This window comes from Dermacentor albipictus, chromosome 10 (genome assembly GCF_038994185.2).
Source record: "Dermacentor albipictus isolate Rhodes 1998 colony chromosome 10, USDA_Dalb.pri_finalv2, whole genome shotgun sequence".
Taxonomy (NCBI): Eukaryota; Metazoa; Arthropoda; class Arachnida; order Ixodida; family Ixodidae; genus Dermacentor; species Dermacentor albipictus.
The window spans coordinates 100,401,862-100,429,787 of record NC_091830.1 but is presented as its reverse complement, the minus strand read 5'-3'; the positions used below and the strand labels follow the sequence as shown (position 1 = coordinate 100,429,787).

The 27,926-nt window shown below is 47.5% G+C and overlaps 1 protein-coding gene across 2 annotated transcripts in view; it reads left to right on the top strand.

Moving 5' to 3' along the window:
* The window catches only part of LOC135908027 (uncharacterized), a 183,162-nt gene that overhangs the window by 142,328 nt on the left and 12,908 nt on the right, over positions 1-27,926 (top strand). For both annotated transcript variants that reach the window (XM_065439792.1, XM_065439793.1), the window contains exon 7: positions 24,884-25,075. In XM_065439792.1, the coding sequence (XP_065295864.1) occupies positions 24,884-25,075 (192 nt within the window). The remainder of the gene's footprint in view (positions 1-24,883; positions 25,076-27,926) is intronic.

Below are 27,926 nucleotides of genomic sequence, written 5' to 3'. Positions count from 1 at the left end.
CTTAGGGTGTATTGCGTGTAGTATGCTTAAGTGGGGGTAGGTACTGTAGTTGCCGCCATGTTACGGCGTCTTCACGTGAGAGGGTCATGTGCGGAGGTGGGTATTGTCGTCTGTTCAATTTGTGGTGCTATAGTATGGCGTTGTATTGGGAAGGTACGGGCTCCATGGACGCGGCCGTATCCCTCTCTTGTGGCGCCCGAGAGGCATGAGCTCGGGCTACAGCGTGCGCACGCTGATTTCCATGGAGAGACTCGTGTCCTGGAGTCCACACTATTTCAACGTCCGGGAATTAGGAGGCTTGTTTGAGGAGTCGGTGGGCGATTGAAGATTTCCCTCTCGCGTAGCTATGGCAACCTGCCTGGGAGTCAGTAATAATTGGGACGTACTCGTTGGTCAGACTAGAGGAGATGGCCAAGGCGATGGCTGTCTCCTCCGCTACGAGGTCGCTCTCAGTGCGGACCGTCATCGAGACCACCTCTTGAAAGTTACAGTCGACAACGCTGGCCGTCATGGTTGATTTTGGGGGTACTGCGCGGCATCTGTGTATAGTGTGGTGGGGAAACTGCCATATTTTGTCTGCAGCGTTCTTGCGCGAGCTTGGCGACGATCGGCATGATGGTTCGGGTGCATGCTTCTGGGGATAGGGGCTACCTTGATGTGCTCGCGGAAGTTGGGGGTTAGATGGATTGCTTGTTCATGGCCTTTGCCGTGTGTGGGGTAGCCTAGGAGCGCTAGGACTGTTCGTCCTGTTATTGTGAGGGCTAGGCGTTCTCGTTGGCTTGTCAGGTGGGTGTCTATAATTTCTCTTATAGTATTATGGACTGCTAGGGCGTGAGGCTCGAGTGTCATTGTTCCCGGTGGTAGGCCGAGCGTTTGATTGTAGGCTTTCAGAAGAAACACGTCTAATTGGTCTATCTCCTTGGTAGTGAGGGGCTAGTACGGGGCAGCGTAAGCAATGCGGCTGATTATCAGGGCCTGGACGAGCTGCATCATGTCGTCTTCTTACAGTCCGTATTTTTTGGTGGCGATACGGCTGACCATTCGCATGATTTGGAAAGTGGTCTGCTTGGGACGTTGGATGGTGTATGCGCCTCCGCCGTCCTGTTGTATGGGGAAGCCGAGAATGCGGACGCGGTTTACTGTGGGTATTTCTTTGCCGTCGAGGGTGAGTGTGATGTGGGGTACGTCATTGAATTTTCTTCGTGATTTCTGTCCAACGACTAATAGTTCTGACTTCTAAAGAGAGCACCGCAGACCACTTGTTTTTGCATATTGCTGGACGACGTCGGTCGCTTGTTGAAGGGCGTCTTGCTTCTCTCCTTCGGAACCAGTGGTGGTCCAGATAATGATGTCATCGGCGTATTTTGCATGCCTGATTCCTGGTATTGCGTTGAGTTTGTCAGGTGATTTCATCATAGCAATATTGAAAGGGTGGGTGATAGAGCAGCACCTTCTGGGGTTCCCTTATTGTGAGTAGGTAAAGTCGGGTTTGAGAGTGAGCCAATGCCTATTGTGCCGTGCGGGTGCTTAGAAAGGCACGTACATAATTGTAAGTATTACGACCACAGTTTGTAAGGATGGTATGGTCAGCCACATTGTCGAAAGCGGCTTTGAGATCGAGTGCTAGAATCGCTCCGACGTTGTGCGGAGAAATGTGTTCAAGGACTTGTTCGTTCAGCTGAAGAAGGATGTCGCGGGTGGAAAGTTGGGGTCGGAATCCGAACATTATTTCGGGAAAGAGGTCGCTGGATTCTAGGTAAGTTTGAAGCCGGTTCAGAATGACATGTTCCAGAAGCTTGCTAGGCATGAAGTCATTGAGGTCTCATATTTTCTAAGCTGGAGAGTTTGCCTGGCTTCAGAATGAGTATGAATGAGTGCTTCCAGTCTGCTGGTAGCGTACCCATTTCCCAGAGATGATTAAACAGATCAGTAAGAGATTGAATGGTGCCATCATCCTGATTGCGCAGCAGCTTGTTACTTATTTTGTCCTTGCCTGGGGTGGTGTTTCGTGTGAGTGCATGGAGTGCTTGTGGCACCTCAGTGACACTGGTCGGCCTCTTGAGGTCGTAATTGTCGCTCCCGCTGTCTGTCGGAAGTTGTCCTGGCGCGGGTTCGAAATAGCCTATGTACCGCGCCCGCAACTTCTCCAGGATGCGTGTGGAGGATGCGTTGGATTGTTTGTTGGCTAATTGTCTTGCTTTGTGTGGGGTCAAGAAGTTGGCGTAGCAGCGACCATGTTTTGGCCGTGCTAAGATTGCCCTGCAACTTGTTGCATAGTTGTCGCCAGTTGTGACGGGTGAGCTCCCCAGCATAATATTCCGCGGTTGCCGTGAGTTTCGCTATACCTAGTTTCAATTTACGGATATGTTTTTGGCGCGTCAACCTCCTAACAAGGCCTCGGCGGGCTTGCCAGAAGTGAAGAATGTGCGGATCTACGGCCGGTTTGTCTGTGGTGAATGTGATCTGTTTTGAATGTCTGGCTACGTCTTGCTGGAGCTCTCGTACCCTCTGCTCGAGATCCGTATTACCCGTTGAGGAGTCAACCGCTCGCTCTTTGCGCAAAGCTGTCCAATCCGTGAGTGTTGTCTCATTTATTAGGTGGCGTGCATGCGTAACGTTCAATGTGGTGGCAAGTATGCAGTGGTCACAGCCCAGAGTTTCCTCCGTGTTTGGCCAGGCAGCATGCTGTATCCCTTTAGTGAGGGTGAGGTCAGAGCATGTATCTCGGCAGACGCTGTTTGCTAGAAGTGTGCGGTATGCGGGGTCTGTGAGGATGGTGAGACGGTGCTGCTGTATCGTGTACTGGAGTGCAGTGCCTTTTCATGTGGCTGTCGTGTCGCCCCATGCCTTGTGAGCGGCGTTGAAGTCGCCTACAATCAGCAGACTACTATTTTTGGCTATGCCAATCGCTTTAGTGATCACGTTGTCGAACTTGGCCTGCTTTTGCTTGGGTGGGCTGTATATATTCAGTATGAAAAGGCTCTTTCGGCCTCGTTGGAGCGGCAGGATCTCAACTACGTTAGAATCGACGTCAGCGCCGTTTATTGTGTGTTGTGTGGTTATGAGTGTTTTAGCTGTAAGTTTGGCCACGCGGCTTTCAGGCGTGGTGGTACGTGTGTTGTAGCCAGTTTGAGTTAGGTGTGTGCCTGTTTCCTGCAGTGCGATTACGCTTGGTATCGTTTTAACGCGATAGCGTTAAGGAGCTCGTGTCGCAGAAAAGCCGGTGTCGTCGGCGTCGGTGTCGGGTGTCGGCGTCGGCGTTTGCGGCGTTGACCGTGAGCGATAAATCACGGCAGGCGCTTCATAAATAAAAAGCAACTTCCAAGATTGGCCCGGTGGGAATCGAACCAGGGTCTCCGGAGTGTGAGGCGGAGACGCTACCACTCAGCCATGAGTTCGATGCTTCCAAGCGGTGCAAACGCGCCTCTAGTGAATGCGGTGTTGCCTTCGAAACGAGCCGTGGAAAGTTATACTGCGGTGTATATCGGTAATTATGAACATGTAACGTACAGAAGTCACAATTACACGAGTTGCGAAGTGCGTTTCCGCTGCATTTCTTCTGCGCTTTCCGCACACGCAGAGCCATCTTGCGGCAAACACAGAAGACCCCCTCCTCTCAATGTACGGCGCTGCCCCGACAGGAGGCGCGCCGCGCGCGCATTGGGACCGCTGCCAGGCGCGTCGCGGGACTCCCTCTCCCCTGAAGACGCTTCGCCGTGCTCCCGGTTTAGATTACTATCTATCTCTCTGCCCGTGCCGATCACGACGTTTGGCTGGCGTAGATCATTTCCCCTCCGAGACACCGAGTTCTTTGGTTCGTTCCGTTCGCTCAGGCGCACGTTTCGTTGCCGCGCCGAACGCTGCGTTGCTCGACGCTCACCGCGTGATAGGTGGGCGCTAAGTCCGATGCGGGGTGCATCGTAAGTGATCGCTGTGCCGTAGCGCATTGTCTTATACCCCTTGGCGGGTCGACGGAAACGCTGTCGCGTCCCACTCTTGAAGGCGAAGCTTAAGCGTCCTCCAAATTTTGGCGTTATGTGCTGTCTCAGTGATCCTTGGTTGCGTTTGTAGCTGCGACAATTATATTGCTAGATTATTAGTGGGTTTTCGTTCCTGTGGTTGGTTTTGCTATTCGTCCTGGCTGACAGGTGGATGGTAGGGTGTCCCTGCTCTACTTACTGTTGTACCAGTGCTATCTTTCTTGCGCCGCTGATCTTTTGCGAGCTGTGTTTCTTCAATAACACTTGCCAGTGACTGATGCTTTGTTGCATTGCTAGAAGCTCCCGTTGCAGTATATCAACTTTCTCCTCGACTTATGCGCTTTCTGTCGGTTTTGTTGATTCCGCGAGAATCATGGGTTCAGAACGTTCCGAAGATGGTGGCATTGAGGGTGCGGTTATCGGTGTGGAATGTTGAGTGGCAGTATGAGTGACGTATAGTTCTGCAATGTGCGTGCGAAGTTTGTTGTTTTCTTCATGGAGGCGTTTGTTTTCTTCTTTGATGGCATTTAGTTCAGCTAGAATTTGCAGTTGAACATCAGGGTTGTGTATGGGTGAAGAATTGTGGGTGCTGTGTGTAGACGTGATGAGAGGGTGTTGTCTTGGTAGACTGTGTGAGAGGGGAAAAGCCGTGCTGACCAGCTCACCGCTTGTAATCCCCGTACAGCAGGTCCGCTGAGGTTCCGGGTCGTTCCTTCTTGGTTCCGCGAGCAGGAGCGGGACCTGCAGCGGGAACGCTTCCGTTGCTGGTCTGTACGTGACCGAGACTTCGACCGTGAGTAGTCCCGGCGGCTGGTCCTTTGGGATGCTGACCATGCCTTCTTCAGTCGATCAGGGCACTCCTTGGAAGCCGTAGTATGAGACCCCTGGCGTAAGGCACACCGGGGGTGAAAGGGATGGGCCTGAGTGGGGTTCAGTGTACCAAACTGGGCGCATACGTTTGCTGCTGGAGTTGGGCACACATCAGTGCGGTGGCCGACTTGGTCGCAGATGCGGCAGAAATGCGTGGTTGGTTGGTGTGGTTTGCATAGTACTTCACCGCTGTATTATCGCACGTAGAAGGATACAGCCTTGCCAGTCAATGTGATTACTGCCGCAGCGGTTTGTCTGAGCATACTGGCACGTGACATAGAGCCAATTAAGGCGGACTTCTGTAGGAGTTCCTGCAGGAATGCCGTGAATGACTCCATTGGCGGAGCTGTCGGGTGCCACCACGTATGCCGTGACTGCAAATTCTCAACCGCCCAGGTGAATTGTAGTGACGTGACGGATGCTAATAGCGAGCTCTTCATTTGGTGTGCTAGCAAAAGCGATGTTTGTGCTGGGCCAATTCTTACAGTAAGGGTCCGTACGCGATCAGTAGTGGGGTGCTCACATGCCAGCTTGATGCCTTCAGCAACCTGTGGCGTGGTCCAGGTGGCAAGGTTGAGTCCCTCTCGGGGACGGATGATTACCTTGAGCTCGTTTCTGGGCAGCAGTGGGAGTCGGGGTTTTCGGGGAACCGATGGGTGTCGGGGTTGGAGGGGTGGATTGGTGGGAGTCGATGTTTTCTTCCAACCGTAGTTAACAGGGAGCCAATCTCCGCCGGTAGGTTCATCAGGAAGTGGGATGTATGCGTGCTCGAGATTTATCTCGGATCCATCATGGGTAGCCATTGGTGCGCCGAACTGGTTCAAGGTCTTAGGCTAGAGCTTACCCGTCGTTAGGCTTAGCTGGGCAGGCGCCTCTTGCGAAGGTCAGAGTCCGGCAATTCGTGGAGCAGGCGGCTCACATTTTCCTAATAGCCAAGTGCGTCAACCACAATACTGTCAAATACAAATCTGCTAAGAGCATGTTAGTGCCTGTTTATGTCAAATTGTAGAAAGCAGGCATGAAATTGGCCATAGATGCCCACATATAAAAATAAAAAGCAGAACCACAAAACAGTGTAAATAGGTTGGTGAACAGATAGCCAAAATAGCAGTCAAAATCCATCGCACTTTGTCACAAATAAATAAAGAATTTTGTAACTAAATAACAATCCCTAAAAATGTCATGTGATCAGTTGTGATCATGATCACAGTTACTGCTGTGAAAAATTATTTGCGCTGTTTTAGAACTTGCTGAGAGAGCGTGACCTAGTAAACAATCCTCATATGTACACAGCAAGTGGCAAAAAACGATATGAGTGTCGCAACTTGGTGACCATTATTTGCCTACATGCTACACAAAACTGAATTTGAATTTAAAGGAGAAATGACAAAGCAGTTCGTGTGCGAATGATGGTTAAGCGCACTGTAATGCCTTGCCCTGCGTTGAAAGCTGACCTCCAAGCAAATAAAATGTAAGTGACCCTACACTGAAGCAGGGTCTTCAAATGACGAACGTCTATCACATCCTGGCGTTCGCGGAGGCAGTCACCAAATGAAAAACACCTTTGCAAATCGCAATAACGACGAATGTCACACGCGTTCACACACAGAAAGAATGCCAGCAGTTCCGAAAGCACTCGCGAAAGACTGTACGGACGTTCCTACGCATTCGACGCAAATCAGAAGCGCGCGCACACACACGCACAAAAGGCGAGCAGTTTCCTAAAGCACTCGACAAAGACGGTACGGATGTTTTTAGAAGAAAGCAAATCCCGCCGGCGTGGCACCAATTCCCGATGCACAAACAGCACCACTCATTAACAGTACACATCTGTAGAACGGCGCACAACAAGCCGGAACAAAGTGCACACCACTCGACGCCAAATCCGTGGTCGATTACTCCGCTGAGAAGCACGAACACCTTCTAACATTCGCAAACCAAACCGCGATGTGCTGCGAACTTCAGATTTTACGGCCCTGTCCACTTGATAGGGCTGCTCCACAGGCTGACCTCGCTGTTGAAAGCAATGTCAGCAAAGTTGAAAAAGGCCGCCTAAAACACGCAAAAACATCGAAATAATACGCCTCTACTACCCACGCTACCCATGCGATCACGGTTACCGGAACCACAGACGGCGAAGTAAACAAAACACGTCATTTCCCTTCATTTCGGACCGAGACTTAAAGTAGTTTCTCAGTTGCACGACTCTTCCTTTCGAGCAGGGCGCGACTTGTTCCTGGGACTGTGAGGGCGCTGCGGTCGAGCTTTGCACCAAGTGAGCGGCGCTGCTCTGCTGACATGTGCACGTTACTTGCGGGTGTTTGCGCTTCTTTTGCTGTAGCCGATTTCATTTTCTCACTGCGTGTGCCTTGTCACTGTCCTCGTGCGCGTCGCTGGCGGTCGAGGTCTTTTGCTTCCGGTCCAAGTTTTGAGCTAACGGCGACGCCAGTACCGGCGACGTGTGGGTCTCCGAGCGTTACCATTGCGTGCGCACTTTGGTTTGTAGGCCCACATTTTTTTCATCTAATTCCTTTCTTCGGACATGCACCCACAGGTATGGTGTCTGTACAATATTATTGCGAAAGCAATACTGCTCGCACTTTCGGCCCATCGGTAGTCGTGGCGCCTCCTTACACAGCTGCGCGTCACGTGACCGTGTGACGTCAGGCCAGACCGAGAGACGGGGCCCGAGCTCGCGGCATCGATGGTGGAGGCGAAGCCTTGCGCGCCGCTGCTGCGGCGCTACCGAGACAGGGCGCTCGCTGGTGTGACGTCACGCTAGGAGGATAAATGGGGCTACAGCTCGGCTCCTCGCGGTGGTCGGCGCGTGGCCTTGCGCTATGTTGGATGATGTATAGCCATAAGTTTAACAAAGGGCAACCATGTCCACACCATCAGCCGAACCAAGGCGCAGTCAAGGGTATTGCTTTCGCAATCTTCCAGGCTTAACCAAGCTAAGCTTTCAGCCAATTTTTACACTTCAGCTTAAACAACAACAGAAGGAAATAACGGCTGCTTTATTCAGCGAGCACCAGGTAAATGCCGAGTGCCGCGACAAACAATCATAACCATGCCAGCCTATAGCAGATGGCGCTCGGACGCTTGGCGCGGAGGTCGATGGCAGCGCTACGGTGGCGGAAACGGCAGCGGGCTGCATGTTGCGCATAGGCGAGGAGTTGTGATACTTAACGAGGACCTATAAATGTTGTTGCGACGGCGTGCGCGGCCGATGTGATACTGATCGTTTGATCATATTTACGGGGTGCTTAGAGAACATGTGCTGCTTTTTTGTGTGAATAAACGATGACTAAGCCCTGGAGACTGTGCAACGCTATTACCGTATTTGCTCGATTCTAAGCACCCCCTTTTTTCATGATCGCGATGCCCAAAGTGAGGGGGGTGCTTAGATTCGAAAAATCTAGAATGACCCACCCCCCTTCCCCCTTTTCGCTGTGACATCACGACGAGACGGGTGCGAGAAATAACATCTTATTTTGCAAACATCCAAAAGAAAGATCCGCGCAGACAGTGAGCCCACCGCTTGTGTCGGATGCTTAGTCACTATCACGGCCACTCACGATTCTGCGCCGCTCTGCAGTCCGGCTGTGCGGTAAGATCGCGCCGCGGACGCCGTTCCACCTCGGGACTCCGACGGCTCCGGCTCGATGAAAGAGCGAGCAAGCACGCTTGGCGGTCTTGGCTACGCACTCTTCCTAACAAATAGGGGGCTGCTTAGATTCGCATGCAAACTTTTTTTCCCAATTTTTTCGCGGAAATAGAAGGGGGTGCTTAGAATCGCGAAAATGCGGTAGCTCGCTGTATGTTTCTTGCAGTGTGCCGTTGTTGAATATCGTAGTGCGGTCCATTCGCGCTTTCTTAGTTCCCGGCTCATGAGAAGCTGTTGTACTCTCGCCGCTCCCGCATCGCGTCACAGTGCACGGAAGAATGTTTTGATAGTTGGGCTATCGCGTGCTGTAGTTCACCGCAATTCAACACTACGCTGGGCGGACTGTTGCTCCAGTCGATGCGGGGTGAACGGACACGAAGGAGCGCTCGCCTCAGAAGGTAAGTTCGGCGCCTAGCGCATTCTTATGGTTCATGTAGTGTACCTTGTCATGCACAGCAGAATATGATTAGTGCAGCTACAAAAACAATAACAGTGATTCCCTAATGTTCGTTCGATATCGTAGTGCACATTTAGCATAACGTTTCACGAAAATTACCCCGAGATTGATGTTGCTAAGAGCTTCATCTATTGTTTATTTTCTTTTTGTTATGAAGTATGCTAGCGCCGGGGCACTACTTGGTCTGAACGAGTATAAAAATTCAAGCAGAGGAAGTCCCTGCTTCTGTACGTAATTTCTCAGCAAGAAATCGTACAGGCAATTCTAGAAGTACGTTGATGTGTTGTGCAAATGTTTTCACAGCTAACGTCAACGCGTGACGGCATCCAAATGATCTTGCTCGTGAGAAGATTTTAGCTTGTATGCAAACTTTGATGCTTATAGACTGTCGCTATGGCAACCTCTATTTCTTGTGTTTAGTGTTCTGTTTGTTTTCGTGCTTTTGACACGTGGAATAAGCGCCTGTGATGTAAGAATGAAATATTTAATTTGTCTAAGCGGATGCAGCTGCATGTAGCTGGCTGTACGAGAGCTTTTCACAATTGGACGCAATGTTGTTAAATCACAAGTTTGCAGTTTCAGCAGTGATTACAATGAGCTGAACATTTATTGTTTAGGGATGTCACAATTTCCTGAGACGGAGGCATCTCTGCACCACATAGGAGTCTGCGCCACTATGCAGCCTGAACTGCACGACAAAGGATCTGATTTGCCTGCTTTGACAAGGTACGTACAAAACGGTCACAGCCATTCATGTGTTCTGGGTTCTGTTCGTGTATTTGGTACCTACCAACTTTCCTGAGTCACTCATGCAATTTCTTAATTCTTGCTATTCTACAATTTTACTAATGTTCGATTAAGTAATTAGAATGGAGTTCTATCAGTGAAGATGTTCTAAAGCTGTTGAGAAATGGGGTGGCATAGGATTGCGAAAATGCACGTAAATGCATAGTCATGGCGCTTATGCTGCTTTCTTAATTGCTAGCAATAAAAAATTCCTAACGAAAATACCAGAGGGGCACTTGCTTTAGGTAAGTTTATTAAGGTACGTTCCAGAAGCAGGATCAATTTGCAGCAACAAAAGCACTTATAAAAACTCACTGACCTAAAAAATGTTATTTTATGCTTTTCCAAGTGTGCTGCTTGTGTACAGCGTGGCAAGGTAAATAATGGGTAATAATGTATGAATAGAAAAATATGGGTGCTGAGAGAAAGTCTTAGGAAAGTGCGTGCTGTCTTTCGAACACCGGATTTCTGTCTAGAATTTTTGCGAAATATTAAGTGCACAGGCTGAGAGATTTGGCAAACAATGTTCAACACTTTTGCTTTAGATTTAAATGTAGCCAGTTCATTATGTGTCCCTAGTATAGCTTAGTGTCAAGCTTGAAGCTGATCTCTGATACCACATCAGTTGCCGGATGTAGTAACGTGGTATCAGAAACTCCTTGTTACGCATGTCAGTCAACCTGGTGCAGTGGTCACAGGGAAGAGTATAACCGAAAGCTGGGAATTCTTTGCCCTTCTGCACATGATGTGGGATAGAGTTTGAACTATGCTGTAGTGGCACCATCTCCCTCACCTTCTCTTCCTCATTATTCTGTCAACTTGTAATAATATGCACAACGTCTAGAGGCATGATTATGTTGTTGTCTCCTGAACTTGGCTGATGTGAATTTCAATAGTTTGGGGTACCCTCAAAGCCATGCTGTACTTTGCATGCATTTTAAAATGGTCAATTTCAAATATGTGATTGGCTGTGGCATTCTCAGAGAAACAAGGCCTCTTGTGAATAATGCATATATGCATTATTAGCATTTTCTAATACTCTTTCAAGGAGCAGCCTATAGGCTGCTCCCCGAAGAAGTGACCACCTTTGCTTACGCTACGTGGCAGTCTGGTCCAGTTTACTTAACGTGTCTGCCATCTATGCACGAGGAGGAGGACAGAAGCGAAAAAGGGGACCTTCGATTAATGTTTTTGCACAGATGGCTCATACATTGCACTTTTCTAATGTTGCAGGCTTTGTTAACTCAAAGCTTTCTATGGGCGAATATCAGCATTTCATTCCTATTTATGCCTAATATGAATTACTTTGTTCACAGTGTCACTTTTTATATTATACTCTTGTGAGACTAAGCTCACTTGATTTGATGCAGATGTGGCTGGGCCTGCAGAAAGAGTGTAAGCAGACTGCTGTGTTGCTGATCAGTGCTGATCTCTACGTCTGAGTTGGTCCCACAACATCCAGGCACCACTGTGCTTTGCTTCATTGACAAGGTAATATGATATAGACACCTTGCATCTCAATATCAGTTTTGAGATACTGATACACTCGTGTTCTTTTTTTAAAGCGTTCTTCTTGCAGTGTTCCTCATGTACATGTTTTCAGAGGATGCTTAAATTCAAACTGCCATGGAACTTGTTTATTCCTTAAAGTAGCACTCTTTCACCAAGAAAAAAGCCTTATTTAATGCACAATTCATAAGAAAGGTGAGGAGGTGACAGGACATAACAGTCTAACAACCAGCCAATTTTACTGCTTGCACAGCAATATAAAGCGAGAGGTGAAAGTGCGAGAACAGATAAATGCAAGCAGTCTTCCTATGTGATAATTCACTGGAGGGGGAGCCAACTCGCAGATTCCCTGTCACACATATAAGGAAAGGCTCACAAATCTTGCCAGCCCTATGCTCGTAACACATTGTTACAGTTGCAGTTTTCAAACAATATAATGCAAGTGAGCTTTTTACTACCAAGTGACCACCAAATGACCTGGGCATTCAGTTGACATGTTTGCAAATCCAGTCATTTATTCATTGGCCTGTTTTGCCGACGTAGTGTCTACTGCACGACAGTGGTATTTAATATCCATCAACACCCCTGTGCTCTATGTACTCTTTCTTGCATGCTTTTTTTTTTTCACAGGTAGTGGAAGATTACTTGATTCCAGAATAATTTGGTTTGTTCTACACATGATATTGAACTTGTCAGTCTTATATTAAACAGGAATTGGGTAGGAAGATGTGGTGTTTTTTTATGGTACCCTCGTGCATTCAGCTTGTGCAGATGCTTGAAGCTTGTATTGACGAAAATTGGGGTGAAGCCATAAGAGGAGAGTTGTAAAAGTGTAACGACAGCCTCCTGATAATTATGCTGAGTTGTGCTGCTGTGAATACTTATTGGTCATCCCTACTGGGTAACGCTGTTACGGTTATGGATGCTTTGACACTGTAGTGCCAACATGGTGGCCAGCATTACAGAACACATTAAAACGACTGTAGGGATGCATGTCGTGCTATGGTGTCATAATAGGCCCATAAAGTGACCACCTTTGCTTACACTATGTGGTAATCTGGTCCACTTTATTTAACCTGACTGCCATCTATGCATGACGAGGAGAAAGAACTAAAAAAAATAAAGGGACCTTCGATTATTGTTCTTGTACAGATGGCGCATACAGTGCATTTTTCTTGCCTTGCAGGCTTTGTTACTTAAAGCTTTCTATGGGCAAATATCAGAATTTCATTTCTATTTATACCTAATAAGTATTGTTTTGTTCACAGTGTCACTGTTTACATTTACCGTATTTAATCACATAATGATCGCAGCCCTGAATTTTATCGTCCAAATTCGATTTTTTTAATTCCTATGTAATGATCGCACCCCGGACTTGCCGCAGCGATATGTCATGTACCAAGTCTAGCTAATAATGATCGCGCTTACTATCTGTCGAATGCTACACGAACAACTCTTCAAGACAAACCAAGCGGTCTGCATGCACCAAACATTCTTAAGCAGATGCCTGATTACATTCCTTTCATCACTTTCCGCACTCCCATGACAAACAAACTACAACCAAAATTGCCTTTATTATGCGTAGGCTTTGTAATGGTTGTGGTCAACAACAACAAAACAGGCGCCTTTCGATTCTTCTCATCTGCACTCGTGGGCACGCAACAAATCGCGAGCGGCAACAATAGCAGTCACATTTACACCTATACGTTAGAAGTGTACCTTATTCATACGCCGACACTTGTAACACAGCTAAGATATTCGCCCACCCTTAGCGGAAGCGTGCTGTATTAGGACAGCAGTGAAGGCAAATGCCGCAGTTTCCGCAGCATGCCCGCCGTGTCTTTCTATGTCACTGGCAGCTAAGCGCGCCCGTCTGTTTCTCCCCCCTCATAGTGGACGTGGCTACGGTGTTGCCACAAACTTAGCGATACTAACGATACTGTTCATTACTGATACGGAAGAAACTGTTTCAATGCACGTGATGTACTCACGAGAAAAAAGAATCGCGTTGGGCGCATTTGGTGTGTTCAGATTTCTGCGCCGGCCGCCATTTTTGTTTTGGTGTCTCACACTACATACAGTGGCAGCCACCTATTTGTTGACCTGTTGCCATCCCGCAGCAAACGTGGGATGCAAAAAAATTCTTTTTGCGGGAAATTTAACCGGCGTAATGATCACACACCTGAATTTGCGACCACTTTTTTACAAAAGAGTGCGATCATAGTGCGAGTAAATACAATACTCTTGTCGCGCCAAGCTCACTTGTTTTAATGCAGGTGTGGCTAGGCCTGCAGAAAAGCTGTAAGCATACCGCAGTGATGCTGATCAGTGCTGATCTCCATGTCCGAGTTGGTCCCACAACATCCAGGCACGACTGTACTTTCACACGGTAATATGATATAGACACCTTGCACCTCAGTATCAGTTTTGAGTTTGACTTTTGATAAATATTGAAGAAGACACAAGGGTTGGCCTTGGTGATAAATACACTCTTGTTCTTTAAACTGCTATTGCTGCAGTGTTCCTCATGTACATGTTTTCAGAGGATGCTTACACTCCTTAAATTCAAAGTACCAAGGAGCTAGTTTAGACTCTTTCACCAAGAAAAAAGCCTCATTTAACGCACAATTCATAAGGAAGGTAAGGAGGTGAGAGCCAGAGTCTAACAACTATCCAGTTTGACTGCTTGCCCAGTAATATCAAGTGAGAAGCGAAAGGGCAAGAACAGATAAATCGGCAATGCATGTTGCTCGCACAACTTCGAATGCGACACGTGGCATAGCTACTATGAATGCTGATATGACGATAAAAATATTGTAGTTTTTACATTAGCCTGTAAGCTACTTAAAATTTTACACCAGCAAACAACCAGTTTGGTAGCTGTAGTGGTTGCACTACTTCAGTATTAAGATATTATTTTTAATGTAAATTGAGTATTGCTCGGTTAGCGAACCTATTTCTGCCTGTACAATAAATTAGGCATTTTTAAAGAGGTGGCATATAACAACTGTGTTGCTGTGCGACATAATTAGTAAAGTAAGGGGAGGTTTACATAAGAGAAAGAGGAAGATTAAGCTTGTTCAAACGGATCCTTGTCTGAGCCGTCGTCACTGTGATGCAACTGCTCCAAGATACCTGGGGGTGGCTAAAATTAGCCCTAAAAAGCTGACGCTATAGTACGAAAAGCCATTGTAGAAAGTGTCGTTGCACCTTTGTTTGACCAGTGCAGTATCGGTGGCAGGTCCAGACAGCAGCTGAAATGTGATGTAATAGAAGCTGTTCATATTCAGTACATAGCAGACAGGTGCGTTTACATTGCGTCTCTGTTACTATCACATAAGGTACTGGCAGCCTACGTCCTTGGAAAATATAAATAATATAATAAGGCAGAATGTCGGGGGGCAGGAAGTTCGTGGCATAAATGGTATCTGATAATAGTTTCAGTCCTGCATCTTTTGCGCTACCCAATTAAGAAAAGCCGATGCTAACGATTGTATCCTACATGTGTGTGGAATGTGGTCTGGCGCAAGTACCGTGTGTTGAACAGTTGCTCATGTTATTGCGTAACATTTAAGAGCTTTTTTTCAATGCTATGAAACCAGTTGAAGACCTGTGCCCTTTCTGCATTGTAAGACATTTTTTTTTTTACTCCAAAGGATGAGTGTTTCTATTCACTTGGTTCAGCGCTGCCCGTGACATTAGGTGTTGCCTAATGACTCTCGTGCTCTGAGCAAGGTGTGTGACCATTGTGCAATGCAAAAGAGCAAAACCAATACCAGGGTCCAATTGAAATGATAGCGAGTCAACACTGCCTTGTCATCAGGGTGAACTACAGGAACGCCAAAATGCGTGTTTGTGTGAACATTTGTTTTTTTTTTATTTTCATACCCTTAATAATTCAACATTGCATTAATTCAGAATTTTGTCCCAGTCCTGGGAAATTTAAATGAATGAGCTTTTATTGTATACACCCCTTCTTTCACCGCATGTGTAATTTGAGCTCACTGGGTTACTGCAAGAACTTTTTCAGCCTCAAGGGTAACATTGCTAGCTTTGGGACAAAGCCGCTCCTTAATGATGCAAGAAGTTTTACTGTGGTTTTTTACTGTTTCCATCTGCTTCCCTAAACTTTTTCTCAAGTCTAAAGAAAATCTAGTATATCCCGTAGAAAAGATGCTTGCCGCTGACTGTGCGATTAAATATGGTGAATCTTCTGAGCTAGAATTTTCCCTGGGCCATTATCAGTGAAGATTCATTGACTAGGGCTTTCTACAGCCAGGACGTAAACTTTGAACCTTTTGCATATATCTTAGTTTTATCCTTGAGTGCCATCACTGTGTCTGACAACCTACTTTTCCTTATTATCTGTAACCTTTTTTATCCTATATTTAAGGAAAAGATGCTTTTTCTGAGAGCACATATGCTATTTTTGTATTTGAGTAACTAATCTCTTGCAATTTTTATCTTTCTTAGTTTCACATTTGAAGTGGGTTATTTATTTGTGCTAATAGGTGGACGTGTGTAAACCAAGCCAAAACGGACATCACGTTTGCCAGGGAGATTGCCCGATGTTTGTGGCAGGCACGTTAATTAATCAACAGGAGTGTTACGAGCAAAGTATGTATGCGAAAGTTAAAGGAAGGGGGCGAGGCCAAGCCAGCGCTGACACCGCAAAAATTTGGTGCATATCTAAGTAAGTAGACCCTGTCCTGCTAGCTTATGTTTTCATAAGGATTGCAAAGTGTTTCGAAGTTAAAAGAGTAATGCCTATCACGCAGTGCTTTTTCCGCACGAATATGTCGGTAAGATCGGGTTGTATTGAGGTGATCTCTCACATGGGCCGACACAGTTTACATCTACACATCAGGGGCATGCATAGCTGTAGTAGCTGTATGCCTATATTTAGTGATGTGCTCTAGCTCGCCCACAAAAACTATCATTTAGTTTCTATAGTGGTATTAAAGGTGCATTAATCTTTCCTACAAACAATTCTGCACTGGCATCTATGCAATGTTTTCCATCTGCATATTCCACAGTGCAGTAGCAAAAAGCTGCGCAATCTGTGTATTCACTTGCATGAGCTGGTTATACTTGTTCATTTATTGTAAAATACTTGTGGAAAAGTATTAGACTATTTCTGTGGTCTTGTATTGTAATTCTGCAGCCATTTATATTGCTTGTAACACACGAACATGTAACAGAGATGGGAACAAGACAATGCGAGAACGAGCACTTGCTTTCAACTGCTGTGGTTAATGTTGAAATATCAAGTTACCTAGGTAGAAAACTCTTAAGCCTCCGTGTTCTCTTTTTCCTGTTTCTCAGTGAGATGTTCACGCTTTACACACAATATCAGTTATGCAGTGGAGCCACCTATTGTGCATGTCAGTTCCAATGGCTTGTTGGAATCTAACAGGGCCTCTTGCTTTGTTTACATTTTTGTGCAGAGGCATACGAGCACTTTGTGTCAAAAACGCCGAGCACTGTGAATACAGACGCAAGGAGGCTGAAGGACCTGAGCGAGCACCTGGCCACCATGCTTCGGAATGCGAAATAAAGATGGTTTGTGTTAATTGTGTGCGCTAAAAAGTGTCCTTTTGTCTCCAAGCTGGCACATCGACTGACTCACATGATCGAAATTAACTCGCTGTAATTTTGGCAGATGATGTTACTGTGTGGAACATCCCCAAAAATATTGGATGAACAAAAGAACTTATTCAACACAAATGAGAACACTCGTAGAATGCAGCTAAACAAGAATGGTGTCATATTGCATAGCTGAACGAGAACATTTTCATGTAGCATACACAAACGACAACAATATCGTTGAGCATAGCCGTGCGAGAACTATCTCGTCAAGCATAGCCATGCGAGAATAATCTCGTTCAATATACCCACACGAGAACGATCTCGTTCAGTGACGATGTCCACTCGTACACATGTGACATACGACTTCGTTGAGTCTATGGAGCAATAATAGCGTACAGAAGTTCTCGTGAAATTCTCATAGATTTTTTCAATGGGGTTTACGTGCCACAATTATTTTCTAATTATGAGGCACGCCGTAGTGGGGGACTCTGGAAATTTCGACCACGTGAGAGTTCTTTCACATGAGCACACGGGTGTTTTTAGCATTTCGCCCCTATTGTAGCTTCTATATGTTGTCAAATACGAAACGCGGCATATTTCCAGCGGCACTTGCCCTACGGCCTAAATTGCTGTCAAGAAGGTAAATTTATCAGGGGCACATACCAAATCGCACATACTCAGGGGCCCAATTTGACGCGAAAGTATCATTGAAAAGTGGCAGACATGTAATGCCCGACAAGTCCCACCCAAGATGACCTGAAGTAGGTTCATTGAGCAGCAGTATACACCGAGAGGCCAACTTAATCAGATGACTTGTTCCGAACTCGGTTCTATCAAAAGACCAGCTAAATAATCCGGCCACTCGAATGTGACTATCTAGAGGCCGAAATTGATGTGAAAGAGGTTGGACGCTTACATACATACATACATACATACATACATACATACATACATACATACATACATACATACATACATACATACATACATACATACATACATACATACATACATACATACATACATACATACATACATACATACATACATACATACATACATACATACATACATACATACAATAAGACACATGGCAAACTGAGTGATGTTTCTTAATATTGGTGATCGCAAGAAAATAAAACCAAAATGTACAATTTGCATTCTGAGAAGGCAGACCGAATTAATCACTTTCGCTAATCCTACGACAAAGGGCGTCATTCTTATAGTTTCTCTAATTAAATAAATATTCAAGGCTAAATTATATATATTGTAGCGAGATATAAGCTATTCTTTGTCATCTGTACATGATAATCATCATGTGGGGCTCATATGGGGTTCTTCTTCATCATCGCTTGTGGGGCTGGCTCTCGAGTGTGATCCGTGCTGTGGGCGTGATCGCTTCGCCGTATCTTCGAGTCGGAATAAACGTAGTGACAACTGCTACGTCACAAGTGGTGGAGTGTGCGTTTCGGTCCTCCGTCCTCTGACTCCCCGCTCAACCTCCTGGAGCTTTGATCGGGTCGCCGATTGTGCCAGCTGTCCGCCACCATGTCGCAGGACGAGCCAACAGGCACTTCTACTTCCACCATCTCGGCCTCGCCTACCCCAGCCTCCCCGTATTGGGTTGTCAGTGGACACCACCGTGATCCCCATCTGTTTGCTGGACTTCGCGGGGAAGACGTAGAGGATTGGCTGGACGACTACGACCGAGTGAGTTCGGCTAACCGTTGGGACGATGCGTGCAAGCTACGTCACGTCGCCTTTTATCTGACCGGAGTAGCGAAGACTTGGTTTTTCAACCATGAGGTTGATTTCACGAACTGGGGTGCTTTTAAACAGCAGCTCCGCCAAATCTTCGGCCCACCGGCTGTTCGTTCCGCCCTCGCAAAAAAGACGCTCGACACTCGCAAGCAACAAACCGGTGAATCTTATACGTCGTACATCGAGGATGTGCTTGCTCTTTGTCGACGTGTGAACCCGGCTATGACCGAATCAGACAGAGTTCGCCACACCCTCAAAGGCATCGGAGCTATTGCTTTCAATGCTTTAGCCATCCAGAACCCCGCTACCGTTGCTGATATCGTCGCTACTTGCCAGCGCCTTGACGAACTCGAATCAGTACGGTTGCAGCCAGACACCACTGCGAACACTACTGCCGACGACCCTACTTTACGAGCAATGATACGCGCAATAATACGAGAAGAGCTCCAGTATCTTGGCTTAGCCGCAGGGCCTATGCCTTGTCATGCCTCCGATACCAATCTGCGAGACGTTATCAAGGAAGAATTGGCGTCCATGGCTGGTGCTGCGTACACGGACCCTCTAACCCCTAGGGCCCCATCCACGTCCGCACAAGTAGCCGCAGCTACTCCAGTCATCGTTCCACCGATGCCTCCAAAACCAACACCGGTCCCCATCGCGTCCATGACTACCAGCGCACCTACCCAAACCAGCTATCCGCAGTGGCGTCCTCCTCGTCCCATCTGCTACTACTGCGGCTATCGTGGCCACATAGCACGTTTTTGCCGCAAGCGCCAGCAAGACGAGCGTCGCGGATATGACGTATACGAACGGGATGACTTTTCGCCCGGAGCTACTTTTCAACGAATAGGGAGCTTCCATGACCAACGCCGTCCTTATGGTCCACCGCGCGGACGCTCTCCATCGCCTACTGTAGCATCCGAGACGGCTTACCGTCCTGCGAGACGCCGCTCGCCGTCCCCCCTTCGCCGCTCTACGTCCCCACTGAGACCTGCTTCTCAATTCGCCGATCGTCGTCCGGAAAACTAAAGTATGCAGCTTTTGGAGGAAAAGCTGCATCGAACGACAGGACAGGAATTCCTCCATCGCGTCCGTGCAATGTGACATTGGTTGTAATAGAAGGTGTACAAGTAGACGCTTTAATAGACACTGGTGCTAGTGTTTCAGTCATTCACTGGGAATTGTGTTCGCGACTTCGGAAAGTTACGACCCCCTATGATGGACCTACGCTACTCGCTGCTCAAGGGGCTGCCATTCGACCTATCGCCATGTGCACAGCTCGTATTTCTATCGATGGACTTCAGCATTACGTACAATTTGCAGTGCTAAGTTCGTGTGCCCAGCAGCTCATATTGGGATGGGATTTTCTTTCTACGGCCTCCGCATCCATCTGCTGTGGGCAACGCGCTCTCCACATGACCGACACGACATATTCACTTCATGCAGATGACGCACGACTTCACTTTCTTGCTGCAGAAGATACCGCGCTACCTCCTCGCCATCAAAGCATTGTGACTATCACGTCTGATGTGATTGACTGCGGCGACGTGCTCGTATTACCATCTGCACGCTGTCTCGCAAGAGGGATTACCTTTGCATCAGGGCTGGTTAGGTTTGATCATGGCTCTGCACTTCTCTACGCTACAAACCCGACATCCGAAAAAATTCTCATCGCTAAAGGCACTACATTGGCTTCCGCCACCGAATCGGAATCTATATCTGTTATTTCATTTAAACCAGCTTCCTCTGAAGTTCCTCGTACCGGATGGACCACATCTCCTTCAGCTCTTGCAGCTGCCATCAGTTCCGTCCTGACACCTTCGCAGTCACGACAATTGCTTGCTTTGCTCCGGAAACATGAAGCTTCGTTTGACGTGCATTCAGCTTCGTTGGGAAAGACTTCGATTACGACGCATCGGATTGAGACAGATGGTACATCCATCGTGCGCCGTATACCATATCGCGTTTCGCTAGCCGAGAGGCAAGTCATTGACGAGAACGTCACCGACATGCTCCAACGGAATATAATACGCCCTTCTGCTAGCCCTTGGTCTTCCCCCGTTGTTTTGGTTCGGAAGAAAGACGGCTCTGTTCGATTTTGTGTAGACTACCGAGCACTTAACAAGATCACACGCAAGGATGTATACCCTATGCCGCGAATAGACGATGCCTTGGATTCCCTGCAAGGCGCCGAGTACTTCTCCAGCATCGATCTACGTTCCGGCTACTGGCAGATACCTATGCATGAGGACGATAAAGAGAAAACAGCGTTTTCAACACCAGATGGGCTCTACGAGTTTAATGTCATGCCATTCGGCCTCTGCAATGCACCCGCAACGTTCGAGCGCATGATTGACACCGTTCTTCGTGGCCTGAAGTGGAAGACTTGCCTGTGCTATCGGATGATATTGTTGTTTTCTCGTCAACTTTCTCTCAGCACCTGCAACGTCTGGATGAAGTTCTCACATGCCTTGCCAACGCTGGACTTCAGCTAAACACCAAGAAATGCCATTTTGCGAGCAAGACGATTAAGGTACTCGGTCACATTGTGAGCAAAGATGGCATTCGTCGTGATCCTGACAAGGTTTCGGCAGTTCAGCACTTCCCTCGTCCCGAAAAGACCAAAGATTTGCGCAGTTTCCTAGGCCTCGCCTCCTATTTTCGCCGATTCATACGAGGCTTCGCCTCAATAGCGTCACCTCTGCACAAATTACTGGGTTCTAATGTTCCCTTTGTGTGGTCTCCAGAATGTGAATCTGCGTTCGCCCATCTGAAGCGTGCTCTCACATCGGAACCAGTACTACGCCATTTTGATGAAGCTGCTCCTACCCTCCTGCATACGGATGCTAGTGGTCATGGCATTGGTGGTATTCTCCTACAGCGAGACGACACTTTAGGGGAGAGGGTCGTCGCATACGCAAGTCGCGTTCTGACAAACGCCGAAAGGAATTACACCATCACGGAGCAGGAATGCCTAGCTATCGTTTGGTCTGTACAGAAGTTTCGACCTTATCTTCACGGCCGCCATTTCACCATCGTTACAGACCATCATGCATTGTGCTGGCTTTCGACGCTGAAAAACTTGTCTGGACGGCTTGGTGGGTGGATCCTTCGTCTACAAGAATACGACTTTACTATTACCTACAAGTGCGGAAAAAAACACCAGGATGCAGACGCGCTTTCTCGCTGTCCGCTTCCTACGACACCATGCAATGGACCTCCAACTACCATCCGTGACAAGCTTTCGCATGACCCCTCTTCACATGCTTTCTTGTTGGCCACTGTAGACGAGATGCCTAAACACTACAACGGATTCTTCCAATCTCATCAATTGGTGGACTCTTACTGTCGGCGCATCATAGACCACCTTCAAGGAGCTTCGCGCCCACCTAACGCCCGCCTTCGTCGACAGCTGACGCAACTTAAGATTGACAACCGCGTCCTGTACCGTCATGTCTATCACCCTGACGGTCAGCGCTGGGTTCCTGTCCTGCCACGCTCTCTACGTACTCATGTCCTGCAGGCTTCTCACGACGACATGACTGCTGGTCACCTTGGTTTCCAGAAAACCTATGACCGCATCAAAGGTCGATTCTACTGGCCTGGATTGTCTGCCAGTGTAGCGAAGTATGTCGCTTGCTGCGCCCTATGTCAGCGTCGAAAGCTCCCTATATCAGCTCCCAGCGGACAACTGCAACCGGTTCCTTGTCCGTCGCAACCATTTGAAATCGTTGGCATTGACCTGTATGGTCCTCTTCCTGTGATTCCCACCGGTAAACGATGGATTGTGACAGCCGTTGACCACTTGACACTCTACGCCGAAACAACTTGTGTGAGCTCTGCCTCAGCCTCTGAAGTTGCTGCATTCATACTTCAATCCTTAATACTGCGCCACGGTGCTCCTCGCGTCCTCCTGAGCGACCGTGGAAAAGCATTCCTCTCGGAACTAGTAGACGAAGTACTCAGAGCCTCCGGAACCACCCACAAGGCTACCTCCAGTTACCATCCGCAAACTAACGGCCTCACAGAGCGATTTCATCGCAAGCTGTCAGACATGCTAGCCATGTACATCGAACCGGATCACAGAAACTGGGACGCAATTTTGCCATTCGTGACTTTTGCGTATAATACCGCCGTTCAACGCACGACCGGTTACTCGCCATTCTACCTTGTCTATGGTCGTTCGCCCAGTTCCTGTCTTGACGTCTCTTTCTTCACGCCAACTGTCAATCAGTGTCCATCCTCCTGTGAAGAATATGCGTCCCGCATTCTGCGTTGTCGCCAGCTCGCCCGCATCAACACCGCAGCACAGCAACAGGACCGCAAGCAGCCTTACGACGCCTCTCATCGCGTCGTGTGCTTCCGCCCTGGCGACGAAGTGCTACTCCGGACACCAGTTCGTACTCCTGGCTTTTGTGACAAGCTTCAACTTCGGTTCATCGGCCCCTACAAAGTCTTGGAGCAGACTTCCCCGGTTAACTATCGCGTGGTACCACTTATTGTTCCATGTGACCGCCGCTGCCGCGCTGCTGAGGTTGTCCACGTGTCCCGTATGAAGCCTTTCACGAGGCGTTCGCCGCCCCTTTGAATTGCGGTCAGCATGGCCGCTCTAGCGCTAGGGGACATTAGTGTAGCGAGATATAAGCTATTCTTTGTCATCTGTACGTGATCATCATCATGTGGGGCTCATATGGAGTTCTTCTTCATCATCGCTTGTGGGGCTGGCTCTCTAGTGTGATCCGTGCTGTGGGCGTGATCGCTTCGCCGTATCTTCGAGTCGGAATAAACGTAGAGACAACTGCTACGTCACAATATATATATATATATATATATATATACGAATGTACTGATCGGTGACTGATTTCACAATACGAAAAAAGGGATAGAGCTGCTAAGCCCAAACAGTGCTGCTGACGTTTCATGAGGTTCGTCATGAATTGAAATGTATCCATGTATCCCGCGAAGAAGTCCTAAGGAGGAAATCAGACGCATTTAAAACTCATTGCGATACCTATAAACCTTCTTCGTCGAACATACCGGAAATACTCTTCCCACGAACTTCGAACGTACGCCTAAGCAAGCAGACTCAGTAGCTCCAAACAGCACTATCTATCTCGTCCCCATATAAGTTCCACCAAGTGCGGCACGTGGAACTTATGGTATAACCTTATGGTAAAGTGGAATATATCGTATATATGGTTCCCTAAGTTAAACATATCTAGAACAAAGTTAAGAGCGAATATAGTGCGCTGCCGAAGGGTTACCTTATGTTCAAGGACATTTGTTTCACAAGGGCCTCACTTAGTAAGCCGAACATTTTAGCACTTCTGTCCACTTAGCTTAACCTATGTGCAGCGACAGTAACAGTGTGCGCGCTACCTGATCAAACAATCACTTGCGTGGTGGCCAATATTTCGCAACGACACTTCAGTGCCTGTGGTACATCTGCCTGAAGGAAACAGAAATAACATTTGCTAGCCGTTTAGGAACTAAGGCCCCACTTATGGTTTCTTTCGTAGGCTTCTGCCTGCTGGCCTTGCACATTCCTGATATGCTGTATCAAAAGGGTCCACCATATTTTTTTCTAACGTTCGTAAGGGGGCATTCTACAACGCCCAACTTACCGGTACGCTTTCCCGGTGGTAATTTTGACAGCATTGTCTTTCTCAGGGTTTAGGCGGCGAACTCCCACAAAGCGTGCTTTATTTGACGGCTATGCTCCGCAGTGCTTACCAGTTCATTTGTGAAGTTTACTTGTTTATATTATAGAAAAGAGACGAAAATCAAAAGCTTACAATGCCTGACACAGGCCACTGCCCCTGTTGGCGTTCAGCAATCGTACATGGTTTGAAGTAACATAACATTGCTAACATCACGTCAGCATGACAGCATCAGGCGGCATCAAATTAACCACAATTTACCTACAATTTTGAAAAAAGAATAGCCAACTAACATAACCATAGCCAAAACATTAAAATTTTAATATTGCATTGCACAATTTCAGCATTTAAGGCTTTCAAACAACATACATTCTTGATATAATGTAGCAGTCAAAACACTGAATTTGGACTAATATAATGTCTACTGTATAGTGTCGGTTAAGTGTGTGACCGTTCTCATGCATGCAGTATGGTGTGCTGAGAATAGTTGATGCTGCCCTTTGGTACTTACTTATCTTAGGTATTCGTGCTGTTCACCCGCGTACAGTTTCGCTTCCCTAGGTAAAATTAAGATACCTTATCTTTTTCCCGTGTGCTTCGAAAGGGCACAAGTGTGAACCTACTTGAGCGGGTGAGCCACTTGAGACTGAATGTGACGTTAGCCATCTCGGTGGGACTGAGCGGGCGGCACTACCGACCATACCTGCCGGCCAAGAAAGGCGTCACTGTGGAACACTACACGGCATTCAAGAGATGCCGGGACTTCAACGGTTCACGTTACGACGACCCGGTGAAAGTAAGCATTCGTAACCTGTATTAGCAGCAGCGCTTTTTTCTCAAAGATGTTTAGCTTCTACGTAAACTTATTGTCGTTTACGGATTACTATTACTGAAGACGTGTGCAGCAGATGAGGATGCATATTGTTTTTATAGACAGCACCTTTAAAATGGGGCAGCCACAAGTAGTAAGCTAGACTGCTTGATCTAATAAAGTTTTGTACTTGTATTTTAGTCTACAGCATCTTGCATATCTTTTTTATATTTTCTTCCTTCATCGAAAGTATCATATGTATATTGTACAGTTCCTTAGGCCTGTAACAACCCCAAGTCTGTTGGTCTATTTCCTGCTATTTTACGCCTAATACCTGCAACACCAGCTGCCTGGATTACTGACGAGTAAATACTTCGCGGTAAACGCAGCTGGTGACACCATGTAGCATTTCACCCGAACGTAGTGCGTTTAAAACGTTTGTGTGTTGCGCAAAGCTCGTGGACGAAGTGAAATCGCAAGAAGGACAGCACGTTTACAATTGTGTCGCTGTAGACGCTTTACTCTAGGAGTTCAATCAACCAACCAGGGTGACTGAAAGGTTCCTTGGTTCCTTCCTTGGTTTTTTGATGCTATCGGGTCACAATGTTTTGCTACCTGCATTAGGACAGCGGGCCTTGTCTTGATGACTTGCTGCCCTCCTCCTGTCAAAGCATTGGCCACCGCAACTTCCCTTGTTCGACCACTGCTGATGTCTTTAACATTGCATCTAACCTATGAATTTCAGCCTTGTCTCCATTTTCTAGAAGTTGGAGATAAACTGCTAGACTGCTATAGACGTGAAACAATGCTGATTACATCACTTACGCTAGGTGTCTCTTTTGTCGACACCCTCGTTTAAAAGGCATCCATTGTTTCACGTCTGCGGACTTAGGGTGAGCTTTTATGCCACCTCACCGCTATCCTTATTCTTTGATGGCAGTAGAGGTGATTCCAGAGAGGAAACACACGACGGAAGAGTTAAAAAAAAATAATGCTGTGTCGCCACAAGGTAGTTGTTTCCTCGGCAACCGGCAGCATAGCAGACATTACGTCGCAGTTTATTGTAAGTTTTTAGGCTTTGCTTGGCAGCCAGTTCGTTACCTAGATACGATACTCTCTTTAAGGATTGGCCGTTTCTTTGCATAACCGTCGTAGAGAAGGCGAGAGATCAGTTTTTAGCATACCATCACCTCGCACCTTACTAGTGCGTAGAATCATGTGTGTGGCGCAGTGAAAAATAAGCTTTTAGAGATTCCCACGTTATCAACGAATCACACTTGCTAATGCTGCCGTGTTTCCTGCAGCTGGAAATTGCCACATTTTCACGACGCGGTGCTGTCTCTCCAGGTCTGGCAGCGTTCAAAATATTGTGGTTAATAATTGCGAAATATCACTTAACACTTTGTCCAGAGTACTCAGATGGGTATAAGCAGTGCCAGATATAAGGATTACCTGTCGCCGTCATGCCGCAGATCGTCGCTCTGAGACATCAAGGGTGATCTGCGCTGCTATTAGCCGCTAAGATGTTACGCAGTCACGGTAATCTGCACGGTAGTCGGCAGAATAAGATGCGCACACGAACCGGGCCCACATTAGGACGATGACGCAGTGATTTCCGGCTTGTGATTACTACCTTCATCAACGGCCTCTGCCGTGCCGGCTCGGAATTCCTTGCGTTTGAACCTTACATGGACATCTCCCTTTGATATTGTGCGCGCTTCTGGTGTGCGTACATCATGTGGGAGCCGCTATGGTGTGCGGCGCGGATGCAAATTAACGCCGCCACGCCTCTGCTGGAGATTGCGACTTCAGTGGTGGCTGCTACTAGGAAGCGGACTGACCTCCAAAGCGACACCAACCGCGATAATACCAGGGTCTACTCGCTCAGCAGTGACGACTTCTCAGATGACGACTTTCAGCTTGTGAGGAGCTGTAAGGGGAAACGAAGAAACACAAGGGTCTACCTATATTCAAGCATGTCGACTGCAGGACCAACTTGTAATTTTTCAGTCAATATGATTCTATATGTACCGGAACTCGCTAGCGACAACCTGAGGCCACTCAACAGACAGTCTGTCTCGGTGCTCCTTGATGTAGTGACGCCAACTCAAGTGATGCAAGTGAGAGTCAACACACGAAAAAAAAAATGTCTGGGCTATTAACGGTGTACATGAGAGTGCGCTGCGAACTTTGAGCAAAGTTACGGAACTTGGCGGCAATAAGATCCCCTCGTATATTCCTATGGACAGCAGCACCACTACGCACCACTACCAGCTCTGACTTCCCCATGCTAGCAAAGCCAGCCGTTGATGACTTTGCCATAACTCACGTGTCTGCAGTCGGCGCATCCCGCTGTGTGAAGGTAATTTTCAAGGCCGAGTCTCTTCCTTCACAGGTCAAGGTGGGACACTTTAGACACCCCGTACAATCATTTATCCGAAGGTCACTCCAATGCCACTACTGCATGAGATTGGGGCACGTGAGCGATGAGTGCGAGAACACGAAATTTTACTCAATCTGCACACACCGCCACACTGCCGATTCCTGTGTAGCCTTTGGTTCTAAAATGCCCCAACTGAACTGGGTCTCAGGACGCTACCTCAAAGACAGCCCCAAAAAGAAGAGGGAAAGGGAGGTCTTGAAGCAGATGGCAAGAGACCCTTCGTCTCGTCAGAAAGCTGTTGCGGTCCTTTCAAAGCGACGATCCCGACACGGACGGACTTCAAAAAACGCAGATGCATCCGCTAAGAGCGCGCTACATCCGACAAGTGCTCCGACTGTGCCCCCTGGACATGCCGGAGTCCAGTCTAAGGTGGCGCCGTACAACACAATACTG